General features: G+C 41.5%; 1 protein-coding gene across 1 annotated transcript; it reads right to left on the reverse strand.

Moving 5' to 3' along the window:
• Positions 1-1,239: 1,239 nt before the first annotated feature.
• Positions 1,240-13,238, reverse strand: LOC110528101 (integrin beta-7). The gene is made up of 15 exons (XM_021609919.2): positions 12,761-13,238; positions 12,410-12,489; positions 8,846-9,041; positions 8,477-8,647; positions 8,101-8,342; positions 7,262-7,417; positions 7,031-7,126; positions 6,792-6,881; positions 6,137-6,283; positions 5,700-5,902; positions 5,087-5,313; positions 4,749-4,956; positions 4,388-4,581; positions 3,959-4,119; positions 1,240-3,630 (listed from the first exon to the last, which is right to left on the reverse strand). The coding sequence occupies exons 1-15, from the start codon at positions 12,822-12,824 to the stop codon at positions 3,562-3,564; spliced, it is 2,304 nt and encodes a 767-aa protein (XP_021465594.2). The 5' UTR covers positions 12,825-13,238; the 3' UTR covers positions 1,240-3,561.
• Between the last annotated feature and the right edge of the window lie 551 nt (positions 13,239-13,789).

The following is a 13,789-nucleotide window of genomic DNA, read 5'->3' on the forward strand; positions in this document are numbered from 1 at the left end:
CCTACTCCACCACTACCACATATCTACAGTACTGAATCTATGTGTATGTGTGTATAGTGCGTATGTTATCGTGTGTGTGTGTATGCATGTGTCTGTGCCTATGTTTGTGTTGCTTCACAGTCCCCGCTGTTCCATAAGGTGTTTTTTTTTATTTTTCAAATTTTACTGCTTGCATCAGTTACTTGATGTGGAATATAGTTCCATGTAGTCATGGCTCTATGTAGTACTGTGCGCCTCCCATAGTCTGTTCTGGACTTGGGGACTGTGAAGAGACCTCTTGTGACATGTCTAGGCAAAATCCTAGAGTTGTGTGCCAGTAGTTCAGACAGACAGCTCGGTGCATTCAACATGTCAATACCACTCATAAATACAAGTAGTGATGAAGTCAATCTCTCCTCCACTTTTAGCCAGGAGAGATTAACATGCATATTATTAATATTAGCTCTCTGTGTACATCCAAGGGCCAGCCGTGCTGCCCTGTTCTGAGCCAATTGCAATTTTTTTGTGCAATTTGCAAGTCCTTTTTTGTGTCACCTGACCACAGTAGTCAAGGTGCGACAAAATTAGGGCCTTGTTGATCGGAGAATGGATCAACAACATTGTAGTTACCCCACAATACTAACCTAATTGACAGAGTGAAAAGAAGGACAGAAAAAATATTCCAACAGTTTGCAAAGTTCCACCAAAGTAATGCTGCAAAGAAAATTGGCAAAGCAATTAACATTTTGTCCTGAATACAAAAAGTTGTGTTTTGGGCAAATACAATACAACACGTTACTGAGTACCACTCTCTATATTTTCAAGCATAGTGGATATGTTATGGGTATGCTTGTAATTGTTAAGGACTGGGGAGATTTTAAGGATAAAAAATAAGTGTAATGGAGTTAAGCACAGGCAAAATCCTAGAGCTAAACCAGTCTGCTTTCCACCAGACACTGGGATATGAAGTCACCTTTCAGCAGGACAATAAGCACTTTGCAACATCTGCTGATGTAAATAGGGCTTTATAAATACATTTGATGATAATTTCATTTAATCTGATTGGAAAACACAAGGCCAAATCTACACTGGACTTGCTTACCAAGAAGACCATGAATGTTTCTGAGAGGCCGAGTTACAGTTTTGACTTAAACCTGCTTGAAAATCTGTGGTAAGACTTGAAAATGTTCGTCTAGCAATACTCAACAAGTAATTTGATGGAGCTTGAAGAATTTTGAAAAGAATAATGGGCAAATACGGTACAATCCAGGCATTTATTATTAAAAACGGTACTATATGATTTCAATGACACAGACAATGGCCACATAGGCCTATATAATGAATACACTGTACAGAGAATACTTTATGTAATAATATTGAGAAACATACTAACAAGAACATTATCCCACATCACAGCTATATTTAAAAACACAAAAATAATTCATTAAGAAAAACTGAATGTAATGCAATACCATGTGCACAAACTGGAAAGGAATGACACTTCACAAGATTTCATACCAAGCTTCAGAACATTTTATCTATCTAAGCATTTTGTAATGTTCTCATGACAATGTCATTTGTTGCCTGATGTCCACCAGAGGCATATTCGTTTTGTTTTTCCTTACTTGACGCAAGTGCTTCGCTTTTCAACTAGCTAAAAGCTTGCTAGTTGGAGTCTGTGTGTTTAGACCTACTTCTGTTTGTATCACCATACAGTAAAGCAATGCACATGTTTAAAATACTGAAAGCATATGGTACATCGAACTCACCGCAGCTTAGTGCAGCACCCCCAACATAGCATTGCGGACTGCTCCATTGACAATGAATTACTTCCGCCGGAATGCAAAGAGCTGGCTGTATCTGATGTTTGCTGCATAATAATAAATAAATAAAAAGCCCTTATGTATTATTCTCCCTAACCCTACCACCACACCCATAATTGGAATAAACTAATGGATAACAATACTTAGACTTCTACTTCCAGCTTAAACATACTATAAACATTTTACGGACATGGTACATTTTATAGCTAGTGTCCGTCCTCCTCTGGGTACATTGAATTCAATACAAAACCTGAACAGTTTTGAACAAATTCATTTCTCAAAAAATGAAGGAGAAGCAAGAGAGAGAGAGAGAGAGAATTCTATTTAGTTGTATTATATTCACTTTCACTTACTTAGTTAGCTAAGGCAGCTAGCTAATTTAGCCTATTCAAACACCTGGCTCAAACAGAGATGGATGCTATGTTAGCTAGCTGGTTCAGGATATCCAACACGGGAACTCTTCCAACGCAACGTACGTTTTCGGTTTTATGAATGTATTGCCACTGGGCCCCCCCAGTGTAACTGCTAAACTGCTTGCTGTTCACTGCACTGCATGATTGTAGCGTGTTTACTAAATCATTAGTTCTAGTAGCCATGTTGACTATGACATTAGCTAATATGGTGACAACGACGTAGGATGTGTGTAGCGGTTAGCAGTTCTGATATGAAGGTTTGACTTGGAAAGGTTTTTCACCTGGGGATAAACATACTTGGATTTGTCCAATAGAAACTTTTGTTTGCAACTTTTTGGACTAATAATTACACTCTAGATCAGCTAGAAGCAGGCAAGAGTGTGCAAGGCGGTATTGATTATGTCACTGTCTGTCACCTTGATTACTCACATTTTTCTCTTGACCTGTTGTAAACTTTCATTCGTAGGCTAGAAATAAGACCATGCTCATAAAAAAATATTGTCCTCCCTAATCTTAAACGGCACCGACCGCCATTGGTATCTACAGATGGTAAATTAAAGATTAAAATTTGTATTATATTATTGATTGATTGACTATGGTGTGATTTTTCAGCCATTCCTGAACTTGTAACCAAAAACAAGCTACATACATATGAGCAGTACCAAAACAATTTATCTAATGATTCTGTCTCTTCGCAGCAAAATCTGTAGAGCTGGGATGGTTGTATTCCCCCTAATACAATTTACATCAACAACATAGGTCAAGCAGTAGGAAGCAGTTTTATTCTAAACTGGCCCCTCCTTGGATTATGTGTTAAAAGCTCAACAAAGCTTTCTTAGTGTCCAACAAGCTTTCTCTGCCCTTAACCTGGTTCTGAACACCTCCAAAGGTCATGTGGTTCGGTAGGAAAAATGAAACTGAAATTGTAACCGTCTTTCTACGGCTTGTTTCAAAAATAGGGATATTTTGGAGAGGTTTTCATTTTAAAATAACCGAAAGTGAGAGGTTATAATCTGGACAAAGGGAAAAAGGCCATTTTTGAACAAGGGGTGAGCCATTCTTACTAATCTGCTAGAGAACCAGTTATGATTTAAGTATAACTTTTATATGACTTAAGCCTTTAGGGAGATTCAATATTCTAATATTTTATAATTTTAGCCCTTCAAATTTATATTTATTATACAAATCGGCTCATTGAATTTTTCCAATTAATGTGGATAAAGGAACAAGCGGTTCCTCTTCTAGAAGTTAGGATCAGTTTATGGTCCCGCTTTCGCTTATTACTGTATGTAACAGATTTTCCTGAATTAAAGTGTTGGTTGGCTTCAGAGTTGAATGGGTTTGGATCAGTCCTCTTGAATGTGTATGGGGTTCATAACTATGGTTGTGGCGTCCTGGAACAAAGGATTTTCGATCTGAAACACAAAGGACCAACAAGAGATAAGTTTAGTACAGAGCGAGCATCATGTTATCAACAACCAACACTTAACATTATAAATCTTGCATTAAAGACTCCTTAAGTTGATGATTTGCTTTAAAAACATGAGAAAACAACAATAAGAAGGACAAACACATTCACAAATAATAAAGAAATCCACTATTCTATTCATACAATAAACTATGAGACTGAGAACAATGGACAGATATTTGGTTATGAGAAACGACCAGTTAACGCAGAGACATCTAGCCTATTTGACATATCATGGTGATTCGTTGTCATGTGTATACTGTTCTTTCTCTCACATTTTTCCAGACTACAGTCTCCGTTGCTTTGAGGAAGCTGGCGTACTCTCTCCGGTAGTGGAACTCCAGCATCAGCCAGCTGATGAGGATCACTGCGATCCCAATGAAGATGATGCTGGACACCGAGCTGCCAATGATCACATAAGTCTTGTCAACAGAGCCTGCCAGGGATGTGAAGAGGAAGAGTTTGTAGTAGAACATGAGTCCTGACTTTTTGTCTAACGCAAAGCATCTTTGATCAAACAACTATAGCAGAATAGGTCCATATACGCAGAATAAGGATGTCATAGGAGTGATCTTTTTTAGGTGTGCCTAAGAGCTAGCAATATTATTAATTGCTCCAATGAGCAGTGAGAATAGAAATGGTAAAAACTGTAAGCCAGTTGGATACATAGCCATGTTAAAATCTTGAAAATAAAGGATAATCACGGGGCAGATCTGCGTAGAGGACCAGGATGTTGCCGTCAGGGAACAGCTCCACTTTGTAGGAGATGGTGTCTTCTCTGCAGGGGAACTCCTGGGGTCCCTCAACCCAAGTGGGCTTGACTGAGCCACATGGTCGGCTACAGTTACTCTTTAGTCCGTCACTTTCCTTATTGGCCAATTCACACGTCACACAGGCCCTGGAAATGTTACACAAAGACAGGTTAACAGACATACTGAAGGTACACAGGCACAGACACTGCATTATTGTAATGTAAAGTGTTCCTGTAAGGTCACAATTGAAGTACTAAACTTTAGCAACCTGGAAACTCAATCCAAAATGACTAAGTTATTTTCTTGTACTCACAGGAATTTTGCGCATGCATTAGCAATCTTTGAGCAGCTCATGCCAAAGAAGTCATTGTTGCACTGGCACTGGTTACACTGGCATGTTCCCTGGCCATTGCACAGCTTCCCAGCAGTCCTGCACTGGTCGGTGAGGGTGGAACAGTCACACGCAGAGCCTGTGTAGTTGGCATGACACTTACATGTTCCACAGTCACACTGCCCATTACCTGCAGGAGACAGGCGGCAAACGTTGTCAAACACAGCTGAAAAATGGGCTCCAATAAGGTGCAGCTATAAGGAACACATTCTTAACCAATCAAAATGCATGGCCTGAACTAACTGTTTTAGTTTACTCACCACTGCAGAGCATGTTGTTGTGGCGGTCACAGCTGTTGTCATCACATTGGCAGAAATCCCCACGGTGGGTGCCCTGGCACACACATATGCCACACTCACAGCTCCCGTGCCCGCTACATAGCAGCGGGGAGCTGTCCTGGCGACATGTTGTGTCCATAGAGTCGGCAGAGATCATGTCCTTAGGCTGCTCACACTCACACCTTTGACCCAGATGATCCTCGTCACAGCTAAAGGGCACAGTATTTTACAAAAACAATGAAAAAAATTGGGTAAAGCAACAAAAAACGGGACATGCTGGGACTTAATTTGGGCTAGGAGTTTTTTTCTGGTCAGGTCACGTAATCAGGGAAGACTTCTAGCCCTACTCATCAGTACCTCAAAAACACTTTAATCACTGTAACAATGGAAAACTATTAACTTGAATCCCCACAAGTTTTGATTCTGAGAACTTTTATATTTGATACATTTCTTTAACTATAGAAACTTGTTTACTGCTATGTGGTAACAGTCAAACTGCAGTCTGCAGCTGTTTCCCTTACTGTGTGCAATTTGTAAGCACAGTTCTCTATCTCACCAACCAGGAGGTGCTGTGAGTTCTCGCCTGCAGACTTGCCTGCAGATTCCGCAGTTGAGCGTTCCCTTTTCATTGCAGTGTGTGGACTGCTGTTCTCTGTCATGGCAGTCACAGTCACACAGGGTTTCCACGGAGACCTTCAGGGTCTCGCTGATGCCCTGCAGTTTGAGGAAAAACTGCTTCTTCTCCTTCAGACATTCTCCTTCAGACATTGAAATATTCAGACTCACTGTGAAGTCAACCTGGGTGCAATGGAGAGGATAATACACAATCAATTGGTCTGTAACACAAGTACTATACAGTATACCATTAAATAAACCCAGTGTATGCTGGTTTTGTTGTTTTCTGCCATTGATTTCAAGTGAACAACTATTACATAACTACATATATTACATGACTAAATCCATTAAAGACATGAGCCTTGCTTTCCTTGTTCACATCTTGTTTTTGCCCTCCACCCCTGCTTTGTGCCAGACCTGCTGGTTGAGCTTGACGTTCATGCACTCGCCCCTCCTCTGCCACGGGGTGTTGTCCCCTTCTGCAGGGGTGCAGTGGGATCTGTAGGTCACGTCCAGACCTGAGGGGGCTCCATGGTGCTCCAATAAGATAGTGGAGGACAGGTTCTGTGAACAGTATGCATTACTATAGATAGGAGAGTTGATGATTTTACATGTTTGTCTATGTGTCCAATGAATGGAATTTCATTGCAAGTAATTTGTAAGTAATACATTTAAAAAGTAGTTTATATTTCTCTAGGCCTAAATGTCTTAAATACCTAGAGAAATGTAGGTCTATCATGTATGAAACCTTAACTTTACCACTAGGAAGATTGACACATAATTTGCCAGTATATTTTTCTACTTGTGCGAGCATAGCACACACTATATCCGTCACTAGCTAACCATGAGGCCAGGGATTCCAGTGAAAATACGTATGGGAGCTGGTTCCACTATTTTAGTCTGCTGTGTGAGTCATGGCCATAACCACAGACATGATTTTATGTCCTCTTTTGAATATGCATTTTATTGGTCATTGCAGCCTTTTGCCATTGAAGTATTTGACAATTTTTCAGGAGCTTGGCACTAATTATTGTCAACTGTGTTCTAGGCTTGAGACCGTTGAGATACTCACACTGTAGGCCTCTAAGATGAGCTGGACCACGTTGCTGGAGTCATTCTTCAGGACTCCCAGCACTGACTGAGGGATTAGTTTACTCAATGCCTAGAAAAGTGTGTGTGTGTGTATATGTGTGTTTGTTTAGGTATGGGCACAATAGAGAGAGACGGGGTGAAGGTAGAAATACAGAGGTTAAACATTTTGTGAACTTTTAAAATTTGCTTTAACAAACTATCTCTCCTATCAGTCCTGACCTTGTAGGCAGCAACACTGTCCTCGGTGACAGCAAAGATGAGCTGGATGTTATTGGCTGCCAGGACCCTGGCGAGCTGGCCAACCGATGGGTAGTCCTTAGACACATAGGAAGTAGATTAAATAACCACAGAAAGGTGTCGTAGTTGCCCAGCTCTTCCACAACAAATGTCACTGAAACAAGCTCACTTCTTCTAAGTGTTGATCATCCCACCCCTCTGTTGATAACTCACATATTTAGTGCCATCGTAGAAGCCGCTGCCATTGAGATGACACTTCCCATCATTAGGTTCGAATATCCCAGCCAGCCTGCCGTCCCCGGCAATGTGGAAGGTGTCATCTGACGTGTAAACCAGGATCCGGGTGACATTGTTCCAACCAATCACACCCTGGAGGGAGGGAGGGAGAGAGGGAGAGAGAGAAAGGGAGAGAAATAGAAATGGACATTGTAGACATACGTTGTAGCAGACTGGTCTCCTCGACTAAACGTAACATAGTAAATGTAAATCCGGGGCATTCACATTAATATGATATGTAACGTTTGGTATGATTTCGCAAGACGGAAGGTTACTTAAGGCAAAAACGAAAGGAGGGTGGTTGGTCGGAGTGGATGGGTGGGCGTATATATGAATCTCATTACGGACAATTTCAGCATTTTAGTAACTTTGCAACTACTTCCTACTTTTTAGACTTTGCAACTACTTAGCATGTTAGCTAACCCTTCCCCTAATCATTTTAGCTAAATCCTAACCCTAACCTTAACCCCCAACCCCTAACCTAGCTAACGTTAGCCACCTAGCTAGCCATCCCTAGCTAACATTAGCCACAACAAAATGGAATTTGTAACATATGATACGTTTTGAAAATTCGTAGCATATCGTACACTTTGCAAATTCGTAAGATATCGTATGAATTGCAATTCGTAACATATCATTTGAATTGCAATTCGTAACATATCATACAAAATGGAATGTCTCGGATTTACTACTAAATGCTCTGAGACCGCATTGGTTGTAGACATCCTAGCCTCTATACAGAGGTAACTGTGTTTGGTCATGTATGACAGTCCTACCTGGCAGACAGCTGCCTGCATGATGGCGTCAAAGCCAGACTCGGGGGAGTCCAGGTTTCCAGAGATGATCTGGTTGCTGACCCTGGTCTTGAACTCAGCCACGTCTTGGGTTAGTCCCAGAATGTTCTGGAAGCTGAAGGCAGGTTGACAGGTGTACAGGCGGCTGGGGCAGGGGTTGTTCTTCTTGTCCTTAACCTGGCTGACATACGGCAGAGCCACCTTGTCCACAAATGAGCCAAAGCCTGATAGGGAGAGAGGCGAGGGATGGAGATGGACAAAATGAGGATAGGTGGCATAGTCAGATGACTACACACAGTTGATTAAATCCTAACTTGAAATCCTTACTTCTGCAAAAGTCTGTCTCCTCAGCACTCACCTATGCGGACCTTATTGGTGACGTTTTTTAGCGTAGAGAGGATTTCCTGGCCCAGATTCTTGATGGTGTCCAGGTCGTCCCTCATGGAGAAGGACAGGTCCATTAGGTAGTACAGGTCTATGGGGTAGCCCTCGGCTCTCTTGAATGACACACTGAAGGTCTGAGGGACTCCTGAAACCAGACGGGTCAGTTAGTACAGTTGTGGCAAAGCATGCATCAATAGGAGACTAGTACTGTTATGTCTAGTACTTCACACTCCTTAATAAAGGATCAATAAAGCACCACAAAGAATTTCAGATTTGGACCTGTCCTTGCTTGTTCACTGAGAAATACTGAGCAGCTGCTGTGTACGAGTCATATAATTCTCACCGACTCTGAGTTTGAAGAGGAGGTTTTGTGGCTTAAGCTGGACCACATTGTCTGGGTCGCTGCTGAGCTCATTGTTCTTTAGGAAGACCAGTTCTGATTGGGGGTTGATGATGTCTGTCTGCTCACAGCCTCTGGTCCTCAGAGACTCAGCAGTGTCACACCTCCGCTCAGTGGACTCCCCAGACTTCAGGAAATCCTGTCAGGAGGATAGGTATTATGGTCTTAGTTCAGTGTGTTGGACTAATGATATAGACAATTAAACACTGACTCATACCAGTGGGGTGCCAGGTTATCATGTGGGCCTGCCTCTTGTCAGTTAAACAGATGGGGTTACATCTCTGTTTTAGGCTTAGAATTCTTACACAAAAACATTGTTTTTATTTTTAAACATATATCATATATGGGACATGTGATTATGATACATAGGACCTATAGATTAGACCGAGAAAGGGTTAGATTGCAAGGAGAAATGACAGAGAAGAAGTCAAAAGCCAACAAACATTTGAATATCTTGATTCATGTAGAAAAAAAGCAGTCAACAACAAAATGACACAGAGAAAAAAATACAGCTAATTTAAAGTATTGAAAGTAAAATGTGCAGGAGATGAACGTGGAAATAGAAAGACGGAAGTGAGTCTGACACCAGTAGCATGACGCTGTCATAAGAAATAACAGAGAGCTGCAGCAGCACAATACACAATTAAAATATCGACCCTTTTTGGTTCCAGGTAAAACTATTTTGTGTTCCATGTAGAACCCTACGTGCAAACAGTTCTAAACAGAACCCAACGTTTTTTTTTACCTGGATCCAAAAGGGTTATACAGTCCCATCCCACTGGTCAAAAACTGGTTGAATGAACATTGTTCCATGTCATTTCAACCCCAAAAATCTATGTGATGACGTTGAATCAACGTGGAAAACTAATTGGGTTTGCATAGTCATCAGCGTAAGTGCATTTAATATTTTTTTTCACCCAACTTTGAACCTAAATCCAATGACATGGTAAAATGTTTCGTTGATTTCACATTGCATTCACGTTAGCTGCCAACTCAACCAAATGTAAATCAAAACAATATGTTGAACTGACGTCTGTGCCCAGTGGGATAATGTATCCGCTACGGATCCGCAGTCAAACGACCACCCCTCATCACTGTCAAACGCTCCCTAAAACACTTCTGTGAGCAGGCCTTTCTAATCGACCTGGCCCGGGTATCCTGGAAGGATATTGACCTCATCCTGTCAGTTGAGGATGCCTGGTCATTCTTTAAAAGTAACTTCCTCACCATTTTAGATAAGCATGCTCCGTTCAAAAAATGCAGAACTAAGAACAGATATAGCCCTTGGTTCACTCCAGACCTGACTGCCCTCGACCAGCACAAAAACATCCTGTGGCGGACTGCAATAGCATCGAATAGTCCCCGCGATACGCAACTGTTCAGGGAAGTCAGGAACCAATACACGCAGTCAGTCAGGAAAGCAAAGGCCAGCTTCTTCAGGCAGAAATTTGCATCCTGTAGCTCTAACTCCAAAAAGTTCTGGGACACTGTGAAGTCCATGGAGAACAAGAGCACCTCCTCCCAGCTGCCCACTGCACTGAGGCTAGGTATCATGGTCACCACCGATAAATCCATGATGATCGAAAACTTCAACAAGCATTTCTCAATGGCTGGCCATGCCTTCCTCCTGGCTACCCCAACCTCGGCCAACAGCTCCGGCCCGTCCTTGGACACTGTGCTATCTAACCTCCAAATGAGCTTCAATGCCATACAACACTCCTTCCGTGGCCTCCAGCTGCTCTTAAACACTAGTAAAACCAAATGCATGCTTTTCAACCGTTCGCTGCCTGCACCCGCACGACTAGCATCACCACCCTGGATGGTTCCGACCTAGAATATGTGGACATCTATAAGTACCTTGGTGTCTGACTAGACTGTAAACTCTCCTTCCAGACTCATATCAAACATCTCCAATCTAAAATCAAATCTAGAGTCGGCTTTCTATTCCGCAACAAAGCCTCCTTCACTCACGCCGCCAAACTTACCCTAGTAAAACTGACTATCCTACCGATCCTCGACTTCGGTGATGTCATCTACAAAATAGCTTTCAATACTCTACTCAGCAAACTGGATGCAGTTTATCACAGTGCCATCCGTTTTGTTACTAAAGCACCTTATACAACCCACCACTGCGACCTGTACGCTCTAGTCGGCTGGCCCTCACTACATATTCGTCGCCAGACCCACTGGCTCCAGGTCATCTACAAGTCCATGCTAGGTAAAGCTCCGCCTTATCTCAGTTCACTGGTCACGATGGCAACACCCACCCGTAGCACGCGCTCCAGCAGGTGTATCTCACTGATCATCCCTAAAGCCAACACCTCATTTGGCCGCCTTTCGTTCCAGTTCTCTGCTGCCTGTGACTGGAAGGAATTGCAAAAATCGCTGAAGTTGGAGACTTTTATCTCCCTCACCAACTTCAAACATCTGCTATCTGAGCAGCTAACCGATCGCTGCAGCTGTATATAGTCTATCGGTAAATAGCCCACCCAATTTTACCTACCTCATCCCCATACTGTTTATATTTATTTACTTTTCTGCTCTTTTGCACACCAATATCTCTACCTGTACATGACCATCTGATCATTTATCACTCCAGTGTTAATCTGCAAAATTGTAATTATTTGCCTACCTCCTCATGCCTTTTGCACAAAATGTATATATAGACTCTCTTTTTTTCTACTGTGTTATTGACTTGTTAATTGTTTACTCCATGTATAACTCTGTGTTGTCTGTTCACACTGCTATGATTTATCTTGGCCAGGTCGCAGTTGCAAATGAGAACTTGTTCTCAACTAGCCTACCTGGTTAAATAAAGGTGTTCTCAACTAGCCTACCTGGTTAAATAAAGGTGTTCTCAACTAGCCTACCTGGTTAAATAAAGGTGAAATAAAAAATAAAATAAAAATAAATACTTCAGTCATTTGATACTAGTATAAATGGCTGAGGATACCTATAGCCTTTTTCTTTCAATGTATAACAATGTGAAGGAGGAATTGAAACATTCACTTGACCTAACTGTCTTTCAGTCAACCTCTCACACCTCTTATCATCAGGAGGTAAAGAGTTGTTATTTTGACACGTTACGTGACCTCTTCCACCGCTAAATATAAAAGGTCCTGTATAATTCAACCCGGAACTGTTAGCAAAATGTCTGCCAAACTGTAGAAGCTGTTGAACATGTTGAAAAAATAAGATATATATTATCTTACATGAGCTTGATGGGACATCATTGTCTAAGATCTCACCAAATATGCACAAGGATATTACCATTCAGACCGCAATGAAGACCTATAGTATGTCGGCTCCTATTGTAAGTAGCTCCTACAGTGGCCCTAATGTCATTGTCCCTACATGTTGTAAGTCAACTCACAAAGCATTCAAAGGCCATTGAGTTCAAGAATTAAGAGTAGAGAAAGTATAGCAAAACTCAAGGATAAAACATGATACAGTTTTAAACAAATACAGGCAGCAGCAGCAAGCTAGTTAATACATGATAACGCTGACCTTGTGTTTGCACCAAGCACATCCAGGGCTCCTCAGGCAGGCTGAACATGAGGGCTGGGAAACACATATTTGGGGGATCCCTGACACACCAAACAAAACAGTGAAATATTTAATTACCCCTGACTCTTTCAGACACACAGCAGAGATTGAGGAGATTGTGTTGGCTCTCATAACGGAGCTGCCATTACCCATGTCTGCCTTGTCAATTCAGAAAGTGAATTCTAATTCAACAATTGCAAAATCCTAATTACACTTCAAATTTTACATTTTAAATTACACTTTAAATTACACTTCAATTCAATATAAATGGGATACCCCCAACCCTGACTAGTAGTTGTAGATGAGACTTACCTTGAATTTGGATCTGTCCCACACAGTACAAAATAAAGGTTCCTAATAAAAAGAAGCCAACCATTGCCTGAGGATAGCGATGGAATGAGAAATAGACAGAGAGGATTAGGGACTTCTCCTGGATAGAAAAAATCAAGTGAGTTGTGAGAAGACGGAAGCAGGAGGCAGACAGAACTCAATAGACAAGCCATTTCCCCTTGAGTTCTCACAAATTGTCAACCACCTACCACCTACATACTTCATTTTCGGAAGTTTCTGTAGTCGGTGCTCTTGGAAATAAGAAAAATAACACACAACCAATTCTGAGTCACTAGTTTGAAACCAGAGGCTTTCTCCAATCTCCTTCATGTGAGAAATGAAACTCAAAGCTAAACCAAACCTTATTTCTACTTCAGAAACGTTCCCCTGAAGTTCCTATATTGGTATGATCTCACATGATAGGATCAAAGAATTATAGTGATTTGAATATCACTCTTACATTTACAAACACATACTGAACAAAAATATAAATGCAACATGTAAAGTGTTAGTCTCATGTTTCATGAGCTGAAATAAAAGTCTGCAGATATTTTCCATAAAAAGCTTATTTATCTCAAATTTGTTGCACAAATGTGTTTACATTCCTGTTAGTGAGCATTTATCCTTTTCCAAGATAATCCATCCACCTGACAGGGGTGGTATATCAAGAAGCTGATTAAACAGCATGATCATTACACAGGTGCACCTTGTGCTGGGGGCAATAAAAGCCCACTCTAAAATGTACAGTTTTGTCACACAACACAATGCCACAGATGTCTCAAGTTTTGAGGGAGCATGCAATTGCCATGCCGACTGCAGGAATGTCCACCAAAGCTGTTGCCAGATAAATAATGTTAATTTCTCTACCATAAAACACCTCCAACGTCATTTTAGAGAATTTGGCAGTACGTTCAACTGGTCTCACAACCGCAGACCACGTGTAACCATGCCAACCCAGGACCTCTACATCCATCTTCTTCACCTGTGGGATCGTCTGAGACCAGCGACCCG

This window comes from Oncorhynchus mykiss, chromosome 7 (assembly GCF_013265735.2).
Source record: "Oncorhynchus mykiss isolate Arlee chromosome 7, USDA_OmykA_1.1, whole genome shotgun sequence".
In the NCBI taxonomy this organism is placed as follows: Eukaryota; Metazoa; Chordata; class Actinopteri; order Salmoniformes; family Salmonidae; genus Oncorhynchus; species Oncorhynchus mykiss.